The sequence below is a fragment of the Mrakia frigida genome (assembly GCF_051309035.1).
Source record: "Mrakia frigida strain ATCC 22029 unplaced genomic scaffold BDY24scaffold_11, whole genome shotgun sequence".
Taxonomy (NCBI): Eukaryota; Fungi; Basidiomycota; class Tremellomycetes; order Cystofilobasidiales; family Mrakiaceae; genus Mrakia; species Mrakia frigida.
The window spans coordinates 693,812-713,056 of record NW_027481270.1 but is presented as its reverse complement, the minus strand read 5'-3'; the positions used below and the strand labels follow the sequence as shown (position 1 = coordinate 713,056).

Sequence of the window (19,245 nt, the reverse complement as noted above, 5' to 3'; positions counted from 1 at the left end):
AATCTCGAACGAAGTGGCAGCGGGTGGCAACGAGCGATGAACGACTCGACGCGTCTTGTTTTTCCCTCCCACCCTCACGATCCCTCCCTGAGCGACGATAACAGGGGGAAACCGATACTACTCGAAAGTGATAGTCAGTTGAGAAGCCGAGGAAATCGAGGAAGGAAAGAGATCGAAACTCACAAAAGAAACAGCAAAACGAAAACAAGAACCACGAAACACCCGATTTCCTCCACGCCTCGAGCTGTACACATCGTTCCTGATCCATCCTCCCCTATGTACATCCATTCATTGTCCTCGGGAGTGAAGACATCCGAGGAGGGGACTCCGGCGTGCCAGAGAGTCGGGTCGAACTGAAACGAAAAAGAAAGACGACGCGTCAATCGACGACTCTTTCGTCCTCCCTCCAAGAGTAGAAAGAAACTTACCTGCTGAGAGATACTACACGTTCTTGGATCACTTGAGAACGATGTGGTTGAGCTCGTGCTGGTGCGTGGTGTATACAGCTGGAAGGAGGTTGGGGGAGAGAAGAGGGAGAGAGACGAGAGGAAGAGGGAGGGCCGTCAGAGGAGGACGCGTCGCACGGCGAGAGAAGTCGAGGAAATCTGAGGTTCTTTTGCTGAAGAAGATGGAGGAGTGTAGATGATGGTAGCAGGAGGTGAAGAAGCAGGGAGCCAGAGCAGCGATCTGTGAGCTTCGTTCCTCGACTCTAGTCTTTCGTCCAAGCCCACGAAAGCGAAATACCATCGGACTCACCGTCACGTCACGAGCGAAGAGAGAAAGGCTGGAAGGATCCCTCTAGCAAACGAATGAATCGCTCTCAAAGCAGCTTTTCGAGAGTCTCGGAGACATAAATTGACGGCAAAAGCATAAATACGACGCGTCGCGATCTCTAAAGCCAGGCGATCGGCTTCCTCAGCACCTTCATCAGCCTCTCCTCCTCCGAATCCTTTGCAGGCATATCCGAGTAGTACTCCCAACGAGCTGTCGTAGGGAGAGTCATCAGGATGGACTCGACTCGGGCTCCAGGGGTCATGAGTCCGAACTTGGTTCCTCGGTCGTTGACGAGGTTGAACTCCACGTCTGAAGGAACGAACCGAAAGGAAAGAGAGTCGAGTTAATGAATGTGAGAAGGAAGAAGAGCTTCGACGAAAGGAAGATCGAGCGAAGGAGAGAGGAGCGTCGAGGGAGGAAGAGCGAAGAAACGCAGAACTCACATCGTCCCCTCCTGATCTGCTGCCACCTCTTGTGCTCCTCCGTGTAAGGCAAGTTGTACCTCTTCCTCAGGATGGGAAGGTAGGCGGGAAGGAACGAGTCTCCGAGCGTCTTGACGAAGGCGAGGATGTCCGCTGGCGAAGGACCGACGTCCTTGAACTTCTCCGACTTCCTGTGGATGGCCGAGTTGGGATCTAGATCGTCGAAGAAGACTCCTCCGATTCCTCGTTCCTCCTCTCGATGGGGGATGTAGAAGTACTTGTCGCACCACTCCTTGAGCTCGGGGTAATAGGCCTCTCCGTGTTGGTCGCACGCGTCCTTGTAGGTTTGATGGAAGTGTTTGGCGTCCTCGTCGAAGAGGTAGTTGGGAGTGAGATCGGATCCTCCTCCGAACCAGGTGGCGATGGGCTTGGTGAGATCGTCGGGGTCGTAGGTCTCGAAGTATCGGTAGTTCATGTGGCACTGAGTCGAACGAAGAAGAGGAGAAGATGATCAGGCGAGGCTCGAAAGTGAAGTGCTGGGAAGAAAAAGGACGGACGGTAGGAGCCATAGGGTTGTTGGCGTGAAGAACGAGCTAGGAAAGATGGAGGGAAGACGGAGAGACGAAAAATATCAGCTTGAGATTTGAGAAAGAGCAGAAGAGAGGGAAGACGCGTCGTGAACTCACAGAAATTCCACAAGCAGCGTAAGGAAGCGACTCTCCAGCCTCGACATGCTCCAGACCAGCGTGATCAGCCCGCATCTGAGCGACTGTTCGAAAAGGAAAGGAAGAAAGGAGAAAGGAACGTCAGCACGAGAGCGACGGAGGGAGAAAGAGAGGCGAGGAGATTGGACGAACCTGCTCGAGGCGGCAGCCTACCGTGAACGACCGAGACGTTCACTCCACCCTTCTCCATCACGGTTCCCCCCTGAATGACACACGACGTTCCCGATCCTCCGTTGTTCGCTCGTTCCCAAGAGTCCTGGAGGAACTTGACGGGAGTGACTCCTCTCGGGGCGACCTCAGCCTCGAGCTCCTCGATTCCCTGGGTGATAGAGAGTTGAAGAGACCTGATGTAGTCGACCATCTCGTTGTACATCGAAGACTATCGTGAGCCAGAAGAGAACGAATATAAAAAGGAGTGAGCTCGGCTCAGGGAGGGAGGTGAAGAGCGAGGAGATGGAAAGAAGGAGGGAGGAGGAGGAGGAGGATGGAGCTCACCGAGGGGACCTCGAACGGAGCCTTCTCTCTTTCAGCAATAGTAGCTCTACGCTTCTCCCATGCTACCAAGTCGGCAGACTCCTCGATACCGGAGTGCATGCTGATGGCGACCTGTAGATCAAGGAGATCGAAAAGAAGGAAGAGAAGAGGAAAGAAGGAAGGAAAGGTCAGCTCTCCGTTCTCGCCGACGCGCGAACTGAGAGGACTCCACACTTCAGAAGGAGATGGAGCAGGAAGAAAAGAAGAGACCTGTGTAGAGACTTACGTGATCTTTGAAAGGCGAATGACTGGGGGAGATAATGAACAGGATTCCCCCAGCAAACAGTCCGTAGATGAGGTACCTCATCCTCCAGGAGGGCTTCCCCATCTCGTGAGCCTGAGGGTAGTATTGAACTCCCTTTGGACCATAGTTGGTAGGAGTTTTGATTCCGAGAGCTTCCTCGACTTGAGCTGCGTGGATAGCGGTCCGAGTTGGTGTCGAAGGGTCGACGGGAGGAGAGGGAGGAGGAGAAGAGGTCGAGTTGTGGATGCGCCTCTCCTGAGAAGGAGGAGTGCGAAGGGTTGACGAGAGGGAGGAAAGGGGAGAGGCAGATATGCGAGAGGATTGAGAGATGTTCCTCAGAGATGGAAGAGAAGATCGAAGGACCGAGGCTGAAGAAGAGAGGGGGGGGCGGGAAGGAGAAGCAAGATGAGAAGGAAGGAAGGAAGGTCAGCTCGAGCTCACTCGATCTCTCCGGCTCGTCTCCGAGGATGGAGATGGCAGCAGATTGGGGAGGGAGGACTCACGAGTGAGAACTCTGCGAGCAAAGCATGACGATCTTGCTATCCTGATTGACATTTTGGAAGGAGAAGGGGACGAGTGAGACGATGGGTGTTGGAGGGAAGAGAAGAAAAGTGAGTCGAGCTCTCGAGTCGAGCGGAAGCTGGATTTCAGCCCAACGAACTTCTAAGAACTTCCCTCTAGAATCCAATATCCCCTCTCCCTCGCCCTTGGAAAGATCATCTGGAACAGCCGAGATTGAAGATGCGATAGAAACAAACAGGAAATAGAAATCGTACCACACGCGACGAGGCCAATCAGAGCAAACCCATCTCCTCCTTCCAACGCTTCGACTTCCCTCTCTCCCTCCATTCTCCCTCTTCTTCGCCGTTGACTTCAACCGACTTGACTCCCAGACCTTTCCTCCCTTCCCCAGCTAGCCTCTTGACCTGCAAAGGTTCGGTTCGACCTCCTCCAGCTTCTCCAGCGAGACCGAGGGCTGAGCCAGGGTTCCATCCCTTCTTGAGGAGCATCGCGTGTCCGACGTTGGTTGAAGGAAGAGCCGAGTAGGAGGTTTGAGCGGCAGAAGGTTTGGGAGGAGCTGATAGGGAGGTAGGGTTGGGTTTCCGTTTCTTCGAGTACGAGGTGATAGGAGGCGGGAGGGGTTCGTCTGGATAGATCTCCCTTCGCAGAGCTGCTCGATCTTGATACTCTCGTTCCTTCCTCCTCTCCCCTTCTTCCTCGTTGGACGTGCTGCTACTGCTGTGAGATTCGGTCCGTTTCGTCGAATCCTTCGAGAGGAGTTCCTCCTTGAGACGTTTGAGCTTCTCACGGGGGTTGAGGGGAGGGAGCTGAGGTCCGTGTTCTCGGTCGAGGATGGATTTCCAGGAGGACGACGCGTCGGAGAGTTGAGAGGAGGAGTCGGGAGCGAAGGAGGTAGGGATGAGGGAAGAGGTAGTTGTAGATGAGCACTGGGTGCAAGGGAAGTTAGGATGAAGATGGACCTGAGGGCGAAGCGAGGCAGAAAGACGGACGCGTCGTGTGAGCTTCCTTCGAGCTCAGCTCGTCCTGGATTGGAACGGAGAGTGACTCACCTCGAAAATCGTACTACCAACACTCAGCAAATCACCATGCTCCAGCCGAGCTGGAAGACTAGCCGTCTTGGACTCGCTGAGCCTCTGGCCTTTCTCCTTCTTCCCTCCTCCCTTCGACTTCGTTCCAACCTCCCCGTCGTATCCCAGCCCACCTCCTCCGTCCTCGACCTTCTCCCGCTCCTTCCTCTTCTTGAGATACGTCCCATGCATACTCCCAGAGTCTACGATCCACCACTTTCCTCCCGTCCCCTTGCCTTTATCCCAAGCTCTCCCTTCGACCTCCTCCCCTCCTCCTCCCCAAGCGTCTCGGTCGACGTAGGCTGCTGCCTCTGCTTCTACTGCATCGTCCACCGTGTGATAAACGATGGCATGACTCTTGCTGACTTCCATCTCCCTTAATCGTATCCGTCCTTCCTCCGGAGAGAGCTGCTTGTCGCGTCCGAGGGTGTAGCCGTCGGGTTGGAGGGAGGAGAGGAGAGCGAGTTTTTGGGTTGGAGGAAGGCAGGAGGAGGAGACGAGCAGGAGTCGGAGAGTTGATTGAGCGGTTCCAGTCGTGGTAGTCGGTGGACGAGAAGAGGTTGTCGAAGGAAAGGCGTAGAGGGAAGGATCGTCGTAATCGGTCGAGGGAAGAGGACGGGAGGAGGAGGAGGAGGAAGGGAGGGCGGGACGTTGAGCTTCTTCGTCTGAGATCTCTCCTTCCTCCTTTGACTTCTCCTCCTGCACTGTTGAGGTTCCGAGGTCCGAGTCCGATGGGAGGTAGATGTACTCTCCAGTCTGAGCGTCGTACTGAGCCCAGAGGTTGCGAGCTGGATTGAAGAAGAGGGAGAACTCGGCCTTCCATTGCCAGGTTGAGCTCGAAGGAGTCGAAGAGGAGGGGGTAGAGGCCATTTCTTTCCTCCAAGCGGTTGCTGCAGCAGTCGAGTCGAGAGGTACCGTCCAGGGAGTCAGGAAGCGTAGAGAGAAAGAAAGGAGGAGTGGGGGGTCCGAGTCGGCGTTGAGGGAAGAGGAAAGGTGAAGCGAAATCGAGAGGTCGAGCTCGGTTCCCTCCCGACTAGAACAAGCTCAAGAAACTTTCGTGAGTCAAACGCTTTACTCAGTGACCCCGCAGAGGGAAAAGACGCGTGCTCATATATGCTAAAGCTTTTCTATCGTCGCTCAGCCTTCGCTCTCACCATGATCGTCCTCCCTCCCTCCTCCTTCGACGCTCACTCGAAAGAAGAGCTCATCGCGATGCTTCGAAGAGCCGAGGCCAGGATTCTTCACCAGGACAGGGAGCATTCAATCGACGGGGGTATCTTCGTGAGGGATGGAGATCTTGCGAATCTCAAGGAGGATTCAAGGAGGGCTTGGATGTGGTCGAGCTCAACGAAGGAGGTGAGCTTCGATTTCCTCCTTCTCCTCGTCCTGTTCGTTCTTTCGCCTCGAGTCCTGACCTTGGATCTTCCTGCGTCGCTCAGGTCTCTTCAAAGCTCGTCATCCTACCTCGACTACCCAACGAGATTCTTCGAGCCATCGCGTACGAGTGCGACAACGAAACCCTCACCTCCCTCGCTCAAACGAGCCTCGTCTGGCTCGAAATCGCTACTCCCATCCTCTACGAGATATTCGTCCCCAGATCCCGGAAGGATTTCGAGAACTTTGTCGATCCCGTAAGTCGATGAATCGCTTCTTCTCAGATCTGTTTCTCGTCTTACCCGGAGGGCTGAAGCTGATCGTTCTCCCCTTTCTCGACGCGTTGCAGATCTACTCGCCGACCACACTCCTCCCACAGCTCTCCCTCAACAACGTCATCCACCTCATCATCCCAGTCGCGGAACACTCCAGAGGGTACGGCAGGGATAGCTTCAAGTTCAACAAGGAAGAGGAAGACGAGATCAACCTCGGCTCTCGAACGACTACTGGAACGCCTCCCACCCGCAAATTCCCTCTCCTCTCATTTCCCAACCTTCAAACCCTCGACCTCTCCATCTCAGCAGCCGTCAACCCCTCTTATACGCAGCAAGTCGTCATGGCTCCCGTCCTCGACCTCCTCGCCTCCCTCAATCCGAAACACTTCACCTTCTCCTCAACTGGACTGCGGTGTCCCAGATGGATGCTTCGAGAGAACGTTCTTACTCGGTGCCTGTTCGCTTGGACCAATCTAGAGGTCGTCACCTGTCGGAACGTCAACCTCTACTTCGATCTCCCTCATCTCGACTTACAGGAGCCAGGCGTCCATCTCTTCAAGATCAACCCCGCTTCCTACGCTTCCAAGTCCAGCTTCCGCTTCATCTGGGACGTCGCAGATACGGGGATTGATCAGTTGGGGCTCGTAGTGAAGAAGATGGTGGAGGACGGAGTGTTCTCTGCGGCTTGGAACAAGGGGAAGGGAGCTCTGGAAATCTTGGTCGCGGAGGAGGAGGATATCGGAGAGATGCTGGATTATCTCAGATTGGATCAAGAGGAGGAGGAGGAGGTGCTGGCAGCGATGGTGAATGTCGTGGCGTTGAAGGAGGAAGACAAGGGTACGTCGCTTGATTTCACTCTTCCTTACGCTGCAAACTTTGCGAGAGACTAATGCCGCTCTACCGTTCTTCTGATGCCACCCTTTAGCGGATCGTCAGGCTCGTCTGACTCTTGAAGAACGGTGGAGTCAAGAGCTGAAAGTGAGTCTGATGCTTTTCGTTTCCCTCCTTCCTCTTCGTTCTTTCGACCCTCGTTTGTTCCTCCGCTGATCGAGTATTCGATTGTTCATTCAGTCTTCGAGGGAGCTGAGGGAAGATCACGATCTTTCGGAGGAGGACGTCTCTGAAGGTTTGTCCGCCAACTCCGCCTGTTCGTTCTCGACGCGTCGCGCCGCGTCCCGGTTTTGAACTGACGCTTCATTTTCTGCTCTCTTTGCCTGTAGGTTCATCTCAAAGCGACTACGACAGCCTGGATGATTGAACCATAGACTAAAGTACGCGTTTGGCTTCGATCTTGTTCGAAGAGATGACGAGAAGCTGACCTCAAGCTTCCTTTTCTTCCTTCCTTTCTTTTGCGTTGCCAGCTCGAGATCCTGAACGCGACCCTAGTCTTTTTTTAGTGACTACATTCGCTCGATGTCATTACTTTTCCTCCTCCACCACACAGATGTTTCTCTTCTCTGTCGAAATCTTCCTCAGACACGCTCTTTGAGATCGACGAGGACGGTCAAAAGGAGAGGGATTGAGCAGTCACGGCTTGGGTGAAACAAGAAGCTGAACTCTCTCCTTTTTCTTCTTTACTCTCATCCACCAGACGAATTCAAACCTGCTCAGCATGCCCATCTCAACCTCTACGATAACCGAGGACCTCGAAAGAGGGTTGAAGCTCAAGAAGGTGAGCTCCCTTCATATGCCTCTCAATGGTCTGCTCGAGCTTATCTTCTGCTCTCCTGCATCGCTCTCGTTCAGGATCTTGGTCAGGACTCTCTGGATGGATCGAAGTCATGGGAAGATCATGAGTATCTTGTTCCATGTGAGTTTGACGCGTGGAGGGAAAAGGGAGACAAGGAAACGAAGCTGAGGGCTGAATTTCCGCTACCGTCGTCGAAGCTCCTCGCTGCCAGAACGAGACTCTGACCTTCGTTGCACTCCCGAACTTCCATCTCTCTACAGGCCTACCCGTCGAAGTCATCGAGAGGATCATCAAATATGCTTTTCTTCCTCGAACGAAGCTCACTCCCACCTCGGATCCCTTCCATCTCGCCGACTCGACCCATCTCCTCCTCGTCTCTCATTCCTTCCGCCAACTCTGCATCCCATTCCTCTACCACACCATCGTCGTCGCCCATGGTTGCGATCTCGTTACCTTTTTTGACTCTCAGGACGGCCTCTTCGCCGGCGAGCAGGGCGCTCTTCGATGGAGTTTCGTTCGCGAGGTGAGCTCTTCTTCTTCTTCTTCCTTCCTGCCGCGTTCATTCCTCTTTGATACTGATTGTTTGATGATCTATGCCTTCATCTTTGCAAGGTTGCCATCATCAACGGCGTCGAACCTCTACCTCTCCATCCTCCGACTCGACACGTCTCCGACGTCGATTGGCTTCACCCTCTTTCGATTCCTCAAGGACGAGGCATCGATGTTCTCTGTTTTCTCGAAGGAGACGAAGACGTCCCGCCTGTAGAGGAGGAAGAGGAGGTCGAGGAGCTGGTGGGGTTTATGCGAGCGGAGGAGGGTTGGAGAGCCGATAGTCGAGAGATCGTCCTCGAATCGCACCCCCAGATCTACGCCCTTCCCGAAGACGCGGACGACAACAGGATCCGAGAGATGGAGCTCAAGATTGAGGAGGACATCGACGACAACATCGAGCGAAACATCGTCGAGGAGATCGGACACGAGAGGAACGAGTTCTGGAGAGAGATACTCGCCAACTTTCGTCCCGCGGAACTTCGACTCTCCTCCCAAACGGCCCGCCACCACCAGGACGACTACAACCACAGGAACTCGGTCCAGAACGAGACCATCCTCTCCATTACCTGCTCAGAGTCCGACTCAGGGCTCGTCATCCCCGATCTCTCTGGTTGGATCTTCGCTCTCTCGTCGCCGTCGGTCACCTTCGCTTCCGTCCATCTCGAGCGATTCCCGTCCTCTTTCCTCGTCAGATGGGCAAAGGCCGTGAAGGAGGAGAGGTCAAGGGATCATTCGGGGATATCCTACTTCTGGAGGTACGGCTACGCGTGGAGTTTGCCGTGCGGGAGTTTGTTCTCGTTGCCTGCTCCTCCTCTAGTGAGTTCTTGTTCAATTTTTCCGAGCGTCATCACTAGGTGCAGGACGCTGAGCTGACGCAACTCTTGTTCGGATCATTCTCTCTCAGCAGGATGAACCCAGCTCTCCCCATGAGCAGGAGTGAAGAACGACTCGACGCCCTCACCACCCGTCAGTTCGATTTCCCCTCTCTTTCGCTTCGCTTTCTCAACGTTGAACTTGCTAACTCCTCTTCTATCCACCTCCTGCTTTGAGTGCATAGATCACGCCGACGGATTTCCGAGCAGGATCAAAGCGGAAGAGGGATTTGAGGAAAACTGTGAGTCGATCGTTTTCTTTCCCTTCTTTCCCGTTCTCGAGTTCCCGTCATTGACTTGTCAACTCGTCTCGCCCTTGAAGATATCCCGTTTAAGCTAGCTATCACCTGCATATCTCGTTTACATATGTTTTTTTTTTTGTCCCGTCGCTGAATTCTCTCGTGCGCAAGATCCGATCTCTCAACGAGTCGATGGAGCGGCACGAAACAGCCATCATCTCGAACAACGAAGCTGGAACGATCTTAGAAGGAGATTCGCCGGAAATGAGTCCCTACAGAAGCTCAGAAGTAAGGGAAAAACGGAGGGGGGAGGGAAGAGGACGCGTCTTTCCCTCCTTTCGGATCTAGCGTCGCTCGGCAAAGAGTGGCAAAGCCACAGCAAAAATACTCGTGCTCTTTTCCATGCGTCTTCAGACGTCTACAACAAAAGTTTCACGACCTGATAAATTTAGAGTAGCCTCTCGAAACGTCATCTCGGCGGACTCGACTTCATCCGGCACCGCGACCTTCCTTCGCCCAGCCTACTTCAGCCCATTTTTCCTCCTCTGTTTGCTCTCAACACCCACCACCCTCCCTCAACCGAACTCAACCCTTTACCCACCCACCCACCTTTTCTTTCACTCTACGATAATGGGATTAGCATCCAAGATGGCCGCTGCCGGAGGACCTCCTCCCGCCCAAGCTCAAGGTGCAGGCGGATACTCACAGCCTCCTCCTCAGCAGCAGCAACAGCAGTACGGATCCCCTGCTCCTCCTCAAGGAGCGCCTCCAGGCTACGGAGCTCCCTCCGTTCCTAACGGACGACCTGGATCCTACCAGTGAGTTTATGGATGGGGAGGGAGAGAAGGTGGAAGACGGCGAGAAGGAGAGATGCTGACGTCTTCCTCCTTCCTTCCTTCTTTTCTGTCTTTTTCCCTCGCATCGCCTTGGTTTCGTTGATGGCTCAGAGCTCCTCCTTCAGGACAGGGACAGTACGCTCCTCCTCAAGGGTGAGTTTTTCTTTTCAAGCTCATGGTTTGGATGGATCGTTGAGCTCGAACGAAACTCGCCTTCGTCGACCTCGCTTCCCTCCTTCCTTCCTTCGCCTTCAACGAACTCTTGGCCTTCTCACCACCGTCTCCTCCTAACTGACTCCTCCCTTCATTTCCTCACTCGTCGATCTCGTAGACCTCCTCCCATCCGAACTGGATCCATCAACCAGCATGGTCAAGGACAGCAGCCTCAGTCTCCCGCTTACGGCCAACCTCCTCAATCTCCCTATGGTCAGCCTCCTCAGCAGCAGGGTCAGTACGGTCAGCAGCAGCAGTACGGCCAACCTCCTCAGCAGCAGCAGTACGGGCAACAGCAGCAAGGACAGTACGGTCAGCCTCAGCAGCAGCAGCATCAAGGAGCTCCTCTTGATCCTCGACAGGTCGAATCTGTTTTGCAGCAGTGCGTGCAGGATGTACGTAGCTCTTTCATTCTCGCTCGAAAACTCCGAGGGGCAACAGTAGTAGAGGAAGACGCTGATCCTGCTTTTTGGTCGTCTCTTTCACGTTTCACAGCAAGGAATCGGAGCCTTCTACCCTCCTGGTTCCCTCGGTCCCATCGCTCAACGAGTCGCAACGAGCGGAGCTCTAGACCAGCTCAGCACTCAGTGGAAGATTCCAAAGGAGCTTGCGATGGACTTGATAAAACTTTCCTTGTTCGACAGTGAGCCCTTGTTTTTGCGTTTCGTTCTACGTCCTCTCTCTCGCCTTTGGCTTCGCTGACCTTTGTCGTTCGTTCCTTCAGCCATCCTTCTTATCGACGACTCCGGTACGTGTCACTTCAGCTGATACCTGCTGGACTCATTGACTGAATTAATTTCGTGTCGTTCTATAGGATCGATGGCTTTCGAGGAGGGAGGAGAGCGAATCGGTGAGCTCGAGTCTCCCTTCCCCTTTTTTTCGACGCGTCTCTTCACCTTCCGAACCAAGCTGACTGTTCTCCCTCCCTTCCTATTCTCTTACAGACGACTTGAAGCTCATTCTTGGTACGTCTCTCGTCAAGCTTTCGTCGCTCTTTCTCCTCGGCTGACAACTTCCAATCCCTTTGCTTCTCATTCAGCTCGATGCGCCTTCGCCGCCTCTCTCTTCGACCACGATGGTATCCAGGTCCGATTCCTCAACTCCAACGTCGAAGGAAACGGAAGTGAGCTCCTCCTCTCCCCCTCGTCTCTCCTGCAATATCGATCTCGAATTGACCGTCTTTCTCTGTCTTCTTTTGCTCAGTCCGTGACGAGGCTGGAGCCATGAACCTTCTGAGTCAGATTCGATACTCAGGATTGACTCCTCTCGGAACTTCGCTCGATAAGAAGATTCTCCAGCCTCTCGTTTTGGGTCCCGCTCGTGCTGGACGTCTGGATAAGCCGGTCTTGGTGATCGTGATAGTTCGTGTCCCTCTCCTTCCTCGCCTTCACGACGTCGCTCGAACTGATCTAGAATTCGTCCTCTTCCCCTTCAGACCGACGGAACACCCGCTGGAGAGCCCAAGGATCACATCATCCGAGTCATCTCCAACGCTGATAACGAGCTCAAGTGAGTCTCTCTCCTTCCGATCTATCTCTTCCCCGAAAAGAAGAGCGTTCCGCTGACTCTCTCCCTCCTCTTTCTCCTCGTAGACGAACCCGATATGGATCCGACGCTTTGTCTTACCAGTTCGCTCAGGTCGGAACTGATCTGAGGGTGAGTCGGCTCTCTTTCTCACTCGACAGCGACGATTGAGACGCGTATCGTTTCCTCTCCTTCTCTCCCTGACCTGACTTTCCTTCCCCACGCCCACAGGCTCAAGCCTTCCTTTCCGAGCTCGATACCGATCCCCAGATTGGTGAGCAACCATCCCCGTCCTCTCGTTTCTCCCTCGACTGGATGATGCAGTCTCGAACCCAACTGACGCGTCCTCCTCCGCCCTTCTTCTTCATTTTCCAGGTGGTCTCATCGACGCTACCTCCAACTACGAGTCGTGAGTATCAACCTCGTCTCTGCCCATCTACATTCGCTCGATCTCTCCGAGCTCGAACACGAACTGATCCCCTCCTCTCGTCCCTCTCTCCTTCAACAGCGAGGAAGCCGAGATGGCAGCCAAGTCCGGAATGCAGCTCACTCCCGAGCTTTGGTTGCTCAAGGTACGTCTCACATTCCCAATCCACCCTACCCTTCTCATCTGAATGAGTGCTGACAGACTCTCCTCTCTTCCTTCCTCGTACCGTTGTCTTGATTCGAATCAGCTCCTCATGTTCGTTCCTTCCTCTCTTCCCCCAGTTTCATCTCTTCTTTCTCGAGCTGACCTTCTCTTTTAATCCTCATTTTACAGGGGTGGAATTGACTCGTCGTACGATGAGCAGGACGAGGGGAAGTAATCGAGATTCGACGACGCGTCGACCGTTGAGCAGCAGAAGTTAGTATAGTCTGTATCGTTAAATCTCCGTTTCCATCTCTTTCTTTACTTTAGCTCTAGTACTTTCCGTTTTGATTCAATCTACATGCCATCTTCTTGCGGTGCTGAGGTTGACAACACCGATACGTCTCTTTCTTTTCACTCGCTCGTTCTTTCGTCCAAAACGAGCGAACTCACACAAGCGCTCGAGAGCCCTTCATTAGTAAAACATCTACCACGAGTTCCAAACCTCCACACCAATCAACTCCCTCATCGCTACAACCAGAACCCAGACCAAAACGCGTCGCGGTCAGCATCGTCTCTCGTCTCGTCTCTCTCCCTTCAAAAGAAAACTCACCCTTCCAAGTAGCCACCCCACTCCCCCTCTGCAGCACCTCCAACCTCTTCCCTCCCTCTCCTCTCCAAAGCAACTCCCTCTGCTCCTTCTTCCCACGCGCACCCGCGCTTCTTCTCCCACCGGCCTCCCACTTCCCAAACTCGCACAAATCAACCTCATGCTGCTCGAACTCCTCGAACACTCTCTTCCGGAGGAAGGAACCGAGGTAGTCCGCCTCGACGGGCGAGCGGAACGTGATGGAGGAGGGTTGGTGGTTGAGCGTCGAGGGAGGAAGGGAGGTGACGGAGGAGGGCTTGCTAGGGCGGGAGGAAGGGAGGTGGGCGGAGCAGAAGATCACCTGCGAGGCGAGACGAAGGTCAGAACGAAGATGAGTTGGGTTTCAGCGTTCGTTGGAAAGGAGGGAGAAGAAGAAAGGCAGCCCAACGAAAACGAACCATGTTCTTCAATGCTCCATCCTCAGGATCCTGGCTCTCCCCGAGGGCATCTCGGAACCCTCTGCAGGCGGGGAAGGTAGAGAGGAGGGTGGAGATGACGAGGGAGGCGGCTTGGGTTTTTTGGATGCCGGCAAAGTTGATGGCGAGGATGCTAATAAACGAGTTCAACGAACGAGGGAAGGACAACATGAGCGAGTGGAAGGAGGAGAGGTAGGTACGGAGCTGGGGAAGGAGTAATGAGACGTACCCGTTGGTTTTCATGAGGACTCGAAGGTCGTCCCAGAATTCCTGTAAGGCGCGTTTGAAAGAAGAAAGAAGAAAAGAGAAAGACGCGTCGAAGAACGAATCAGCTCTCTCCCTCACTCGTCCCTCCTTCCCTCCGTCCCCACCCCCATTCGATCCATCTTCCACTCACCACAGTAAACAACTCCCCCGGCACCGCCCCACCACTAAACACATCGTGTACGACCAACCCGAACTTCCCCTTCAACGATCCCTCCTCTCGAGCCGCCTCCCGCTGCACAAACGCATTCGCATCCTCCAAGTAAACATGCTGAGGTTCGGGAAGGAAAAAGTACGTTCGAGCAGCGTGGTAAACGGCTGGATCGTACTCGACGGCGGTAGTGGAGATGTTGTGGAGGAGGAGGGAGCGGGAGGAGATGCCTACGCCTAGGCCGCTGTAGGTTTGGCGGAGGAGGGAGCGAGAGGGACAGGGAGAGAGGGAGGTAAGAAGAGGAGGAGTGGGGAGGGTCAGAAGACGAGAAAATGGAAAGCGACGAGTAAGAGAAGGAAGGAAGAAAGAGGGGTGTTGTTCAACGTTCAACTCACATAACCAATGCCTCCTCCTCCTCTCCCTCCTCAACCCCCCCAACCCTCTCCACCAACCTCGCCGCTTCCTGCAGCACGAACGCACTAAATATACTCTCCCCGACTCCATCCTGCCCTCCATGAACCAACCCGTTCATCCCTTCCGACTTCAACCACTCCTCGCTCGACGCGTCGACGACCCATCTGCCTCCGAGCAGGGAATGATCCGCTCGGAGGTAGCGGTAAGCGAGACCGGAAGGGATGGTAGTTTCGCCGACGATGATGAGTCCGGTGGTGGAGTGGAGCTTGTAAAGCGAAGGGGTTGAGGGTTTGGAGAGGGGGAGGGAGAGCAACAAGGGGAGGAGGATGAAGAGGGCGAGGATGGAGGAGGGGACGCGGAGAGGCGTAGGGGAGGAGGCGTGGAGGTAGAATTGGGTTAGAAGAGTTGGAAGGGTGATAAGTTTGAGCTGTAAGAGAAGAAGAGTCAGAACAGAGACGGAACGACGAAAGGAAGGTCGGACGAACGAGCTCAAAGATGGACCCGTTGAGGGTTGAAGCTGAAGGGAGGAGGTGTTCCCATAGAGATTGGACGAGGAAGAATATGTTGGTCGTCATGAGAGCTACTGCGATCTTGATTTTGATGGAATCCCTTGAAGATGTGGGTTTGGGACGAGCGAGTTGAAGGAAATCTCTCTGCGATGAAGGAAGGAGAGGGAGTGTGAGCTCAACATTCTCATCTCCTTCCCTCCCTCTTCGGAAGCAAATCTTCCAGCTCCCCATCAAACTCACCACAGCATCTCTGACAACCACCACGCCCACTACTCCCACTCCCGCCCAAGCCAGCAACGGTGCTTTGACGACTCCCAACTCTCCGCTCTTCCATCCGATCCCTCGAATCCACCAGCTCGCTGTCGCACACGATCCAGCGAGCAGCCATTGCGCTACAGCTTTCGTTTTTAGTCCCGAGCGAGGGAGAAGGATGAGGAAGGGGATCGAAGCTAGGAAAACTTCAAAGTGGGTATAGGTGTTGGAAGGCGAGTGACCAAACAAGGGAGGGAGGGAAAGCAGGATCAGATGGGCGGCGAGAGGAGGGAGAAGGAGGGAAGGGAGGAGGGAGAGGAGAGGAAAGAGAGGTGAGTTTGAGGAGGTCGTTGGAAGAGCGACCTTGTTTTTTTTGGACATCGCGCTGAGAAGGAGATGCTGGTCGTTGTCAGGGAAGGAGAAGGGAGGCGAGCTCGAGCCCTTTCGTTTTCGAGTCCTCCTCTCCTTCTTTGACTCCCATCCACCACCATCCCTTTTCGAGCTTGCATCTACCCATCCCAGCCATGCTTTCTTCTCTCTCGGATCTTCCACTCGGAGCTCAGAACGACGTTTCGGAGGAGGTTGCGGTCGAACAGGTGAGCTTCAACCATCTCTTCCCTCGTTCCTTCCTTCTCCTCGAGCTCACCTTCTCTTCCCTTCCTTCTCCTTCGTTCGATAGAGTTTGACGGAGCTCGAGAGCTCTAGGATGTCGGGAACGGACGATACGGTGTCGTCTTCAGTTCTTCCAGGTGAGTTTAGTCCCTTCTTGCCTTCTCTGGGGCAAGTTCAAGAGAAGGGGTCGAAGAAGGAGGACGTTCCCTCAACGCTCCCTCTCTCCCCACTGACCATGACCCTGACCTCTTAACACACAGCTCTCCCCATCGAAGTCATCGAACGAATCCTCAAATACACCTTCCTTCGACGATCCAAGCTCACTCCCTCCTCGGATCCCTACCACCTCAACGGAACGACGTCCCTCCTCCGCGTCTCTCGAGGCTTCCGAGAGCTCTGCCTTCCGTTCTTCTACCGCTCCATCACCATCACCAGATCTTCCGACTGGACGACCTTCTTCGACCCGGAGCATGGGATCTTCGTCGCCGGAGAGGACGGGAGGAAAAGATGGAACTACGTTCGAGAGGTGAGTTCCAAACGCGTCTGACCCTTCGACGCGTCCTGACCTTTTCGCTCCTCCTGCTGCTCTTCTCCTTCTTCTCTTCCAACCCAGCTCGCCATCGTCTTCGACGTCGTCCCTCCTTTCGTCAACTCGTACTCCCAGGTCCAGGACTCCCAGCACTACCTCTCTCCCATGACGCTTCCATCCAACGATCACCACCTTGACGTCCTGTGCGTCCTCGACCGACGAGAAGATCAAGCCGACTGGAGGGATAGGGAGGAGTTGAGACGCCTCGCGGAGAATATCAAGAATCAAGCCGTCGTTCGAGCGCAAATCCTCCACGGTCTCCGGGAGGACTACAAGGACGACCTCGGGTTCAGTCCTGCCTCCTCCGGAGATCTCGAGGATTGGATCCAGGACCAAGTGATAGGGCGGAGCATCGACTCGGAGGTTCGGATCCGTGTAGAGAATCGGACGATCGACTTCATTGAGCAGGAACATCGAACCGTCGTCCAGGAGCTCGTTCAAGCATCCTATCCGTCCGCTCTCCGAGTCGCTGTCGATACCATCAGAAACCTCTTCCCAGACGAAACGGAAGGTCGACGCATGGAAAATACCTTACTCCAAATCTACCAATCCCCTCAACCGTCAACGTATCGCTTGAATGTAGGCGGATTGTGTCGGACTGTCGACGTCGTTCAATATCAATCCGGATCTCGACAGATTCGCCTCGAAGGGTTCGAGCCGACGTTCCTCTCCTCCCTGGCCCTTTGGATCAGAACCTACGGTCACCTCCCAGATCAAGGATTCACAGAAACCTTGCGGACGGTCTCGTGGAGTTGGTTGCTCCCTGACGGATCCCTCTTCGTCCTTCATCCTCCCTCTCCTGTGAGTTCGACTCCTCTCCGCCACGATTTTTACAGATGACTCACTCACCTCTTCTCCCGCTTCTTATCCCTGTCCAGCAAGGAACTATCGCCTAACTCGGCTCGTCGGTTTCGTCGTCGTTCGAGGACGATCGATCTCTCGTGAGTTTCGCTCGTCTTTCCTCGTTCCCTCTTCTCGACCTCCGAGAACTGACCCACCCCCATTCTTCTCTTCTCCTACAGCCCAACACCGCTTCGTCGTCATCTCAGTACACCTCTTTACTCTATTCACCATGCCTCTTTCGCCCTTCCTCAACCTCTCCGTCGCGTCGCAAGTTCGTCGCAACCCCTCTTCCCTTCCTTCAGCCAGCAGCTTCCCCATCGAGGATCAACAAGTCCCTCATTCAATATTCTACTACCCATCTCATCAATCTCAACAACTACTCCAATCTCCCAGCTCTCGAAACGCAACGAGTCGAACGACGCGTCTCGCCCTCCCTCACTCTCCTTCCTCCAGAACTCCTCAAAGCTCCTCACCACCACTCATCACATCTCCCAACCCTCTCCGAACCCGTCCTACTCCTCCGTATTCGGAAAACGCAAGAGCTTTCCAGCTAGCTCCTCCGATCACAGCTCGTCGTCGTCCTCCTCTTCGTCGCGTCCGACTGCTCTCGCCTCGTCGTTCCAAGAGGAGATGGGGGTTCCGGGCGTAGGTGTGATAGCAGTGGTGGTGGGTGATGGCTTGGGTTTGGGGAGGTCGGGGCGAAGAGGGAGGAGAGAAGGGCTGGAGGACGAAAAGGAGGAGTGGGAGGACGCAGAGCAGGGGGACTGGGATTGAAGTTCGGATTGGTAGACGAGGGAAGGGATGAAGGTTTGGGTTTGAGAAATGATCTGGTTAGAGCTTTTTGAGAGGGAACGAGAAGGAAGATAAAAATAAACAGGGGAACAGGGGAAGGGAAGTGGAGGAACTCATGAAGCGACGTCCACGACGTCCCAGCCGTCGGATCGGGATGTCCAAGAGAGAGAGAGCTCTCCCCTTCTTCGCTCCCAACCACTTTCGACTCCTCCTCTTCTGTTCCAAAGCTCGAGACCTCTCGATGAGCGGGCGAAGGAAGAGGACGAGCTGGTTGGGAGTCGCAGACATCAACGTCGAGCGGTTCTTCTTTCTTGGACCTTCGTTTCGTCGTGGGTGCTGAGGGTGGACGGAGCGCATGTGAAGGCTTGGATTGTAGATAAGGTGAGGGAAGACGGTAGAGTGAGAGAAGAGGAGTGGGGAGGGGGAGTGCGGTAGGGTTCAAAGAAGGCTTGACGGTCGGAGAAACCGACCGAGCGCAACGTCAGTGAGATGAGCGACGATCTGGTTTCACACGGATTGGCCTTCCTCGAGATTTCTCCGTGAAAAGTCGTCTTGATTTGTTGGACGAGAAAGGATCGAGCCGGAGTGAGGGACGACGCGTCGCTGTTTCGTTCGCCGTTTGGGGCCGCAACAACGTTGATCACAGCTCCAGAACCGCGAGATGCATATAGGAGTACCCTTCCAACTGGAGCTCGACTGGGCTGAGCGATGATAGCGCGAGAGAGTTCGTCGGGAGGCGAGAAAGGAGGAGAGGGCAGACGCGCGAGCGAGGCGGTTTTGAGGTTCGGCAGCTTCCTAAAGAAAGGCGAGAGTGGACACAGGGTCAGTCTTGGAAGGAAAAAACAGGTCTACAAAGCTGGAGCAAAGCATTACAGGCTGAACTTCGTCCAAACCCAAGAACCAACTCGGCCATCGATTTCAGCCCTCCCCTTCGACTCCGTTGGACTCCCTCCCTCTGCCAGAGCCCTTCCAAACCCTCGACCTCTTGAGCGTTGGTAGCGATGATCGCCTCAGCTTCTCGAAATTATCTTGATGAGGTTTTCGAGAGAGTCCATTGAGTTGGAGGAGGGCTATCGTCGACGAAAGGAAGGAGCAGGAACGGAGAGAGACGGGTCTTTGGAAGCAAAGGAGGGAAAAGAGAGGGTCAACGTCAAGACCTCGAAGAGTCAAGCATACGAGATAGACTTACTGTAAAAAGGCCGATGAAGTTTTTAACGTTTTCGATTTCAAAGTGAGTTGTGGTCGGGGCAGAAGAGAAGAAGGAAGGGAGTTTCGAGGTCACCTTCAACGTCGACTGGTCCTTTTCCCTCCTTCTCCCTTCTA

General features: G+C 54.4%; 7 protein-coding genes across 7 annotated transcripts; 4 read left to right on the top strand and 3 right to left on the bottom strand.

The window, feature by feature from the left end:
• Window positions 1–855: 855 nt before the first annotated feature.
• BDY24DRAFT_385927 (coproporphyrinogen III oxidase) lies at window positions 856–3,292 on the bottom strand. The gene is made up of 8 exons (XM_076640038.1): window positions 3,203–3,292; window positions 2,682–3,067; window positions 2,417–2,527; window positions 2,054–2,300; window positions 1,883–1,965; window positions 1,754–1,789; window positions 1,218–1,677; window positions 856–1,083 (listed from the first exon to the last, which is right to left on the bottom strand). The coding sequence occupies exons 1-8, from the start codon at window positions 3,252–3,254 to the stop codon at window positions 893–895; spliced, it is 1,566 nt and encodes a 521-aa protein (XP_076497813.1). The 5' UTR covers window positions 3,255–3,292; the 3' UTR covers window positions 856–892.
• A 105-nt stretch (window positions 3,293–3,397) lies between these two features.
• On the bottom strand, window positions 3,398–4,991 carry BDY24DRAFT_385926 (uncharacterized protein). Its single transcript, XM_076640037.1, has 2 exons — window positions 4,271–4,991; window positions 3,398–4,180 (listed from the first exon to the last, which is right to left on the bottom strand). Exons 1-2 carry the CDS (start codon window positions 4,658–4,660, stop codon window positions 3,494–3,496), a joined length of 1,077 nt encoding a protein of 358 aa, XP_076497812.1. The 5' UTR covers window positions 4,661–4,991; the 3' UTR covers window positions 3,398–3,493.
• A 333-nt stretch (window positions 4,992–5,324) lies between these two features.
• On the top strand, window positions 5,325–7,377 carry BDY24DRAFT_440601 (uncharacterized protein). Its single transcript, XM_076644536.1, has 8 exons — window positions 5,325–5,345; window positions 5,411–5,644; window positions 5,728–5,919; window positions 6,012–6,774; window positions 6,863–6,915; window positions 7,009–7,063; window positions 7,158–7,208; window positions 7,299–7,377. Exons 2-7 carry the CDS (start codon window positions 5,444–5,446, stop codon window positions 7,193–7,195), a joined length of 1,302 nt encoding a protein of 433 aa, XP_076497811.1. The 5' UTR covers window positions 5,325–5,345; window positions 5,411–5,443; the 3' UTR covers window positions 7,196–7,208; window positions 7,299–7,377.
• Window positions 7,378–7,526: 149 nt separating this feature from the next.
• Window positions 7,527–9,410, top strand: BDY24DRAFT_440600 (uncharacterized protein). The gene is made up of 7 exons (XM_076644535.1): window positions 7,527–7,609; window positions 7,684–7,747; window positions 7,888–8,150; window positions 8,240–8,995; window positions 9,084–9,145; window positions 9,237–9,293; window positions 9,374–9,410. The coding sequence occupies exons 1-5, from the start codon at window positions 7,550–7,552 to the stop codon at window positions 9,117–9,119; spliced, it is 1,179 nt and encodes a 392-aa protein (XP_076497810.1). The 5' UTR covers window positions 7,527–7,549; the 3' UTR covers window positions 9,120–9,145; window positions 9,237–9,293; window positions 9,374–9,410.
• Window positions 9,411–9,796: 386 nt separating this feature from the next.
• BDY24DRAFT_385920 (uncharacterized protein) lies at window positions 9,797–12,809 on the top strand. The gene is made up of 14 exons (XM_076640036.1): window positions 9,797–10,108; window positions 10,238–10,279; window positions 10,458–10,734; window positions 10,835–10,982; window positions 11,064–11,087; window positions 11,154–11,189; window positions 11,284–11,304; window positions 11,379–11,462; window positions 11,543–11,700; window positions 11,775–11,848; window positions 11,932–11,995; window positions 12,095–12,137; window positions 12,239–12,272; window positions 12,372–12,809. The coding sequence occupies exons 1-14, from the start codon at window positions 9,921–9,923 to the stop codon at window positions 12,475–12,477; spliced, it is 1,299 nt and encodes a 432-aa protein (XP_076497809.1). The 5' UTR covers window positions 9,797–9,920; the 3' UTR covers window positions 12,478–12,809.
• Window positions 12,810–12,918: 109 nt separating this feature from the next.
• Window positions 12,919–15,222, bottom strand: BDY24DRAFT_369746 (spermidine synthase; the record flags this gene model as incomplete). The annotated part of the gene is made up of 8 exons (XM_076638072.1): window positions 12,919–12,962; window positions 13,045–13,381; window positions 13,479–13,629; window positions 13,726–13,766; window positions 13,894–14,155; window positions 14,307–14,752; window positions 14,827–14,978; window positions 15,075–15,222. 8 exons carry the CDS (start codon window positions 15,220–15,222, stop codon window positions 12,919–12,921), a joined length of 1,581 nt encoding a protein of 526 aa, XP_076497808.1.
• A 319-nt stretch (window positions 15,223–15,541) lies between these two features.
• Window positions 15,542–17,472, top strand: BDY24DRAFT_29399 (uncharacterized protein). Its single transcript, XM_076637023.1, has 6 exons — window positions 15,542–15,682; window positions 15,766–15,835; window positions 15,959–16,224; window positions 16,312–17,088; window positions 17,166–17,228; window positions 17,310–17,472. The coding sequence occupies exons 1-5, from the start codon at window positions 15,611–15,613 to the stop codon at window positions 17,181–17,183; spliced, it is 1,203 nt and encodes a 400-aa protein (XP_076497807.1). The 5' UTR covers window positions 15,542–15,610; the 3' UTR covers window positions 17,184–17,228; window positions 17,310–17,472.
• The last annotated feature ends 1,773 nt before the right edge of the window (window positions 17,473–19,245 follow it).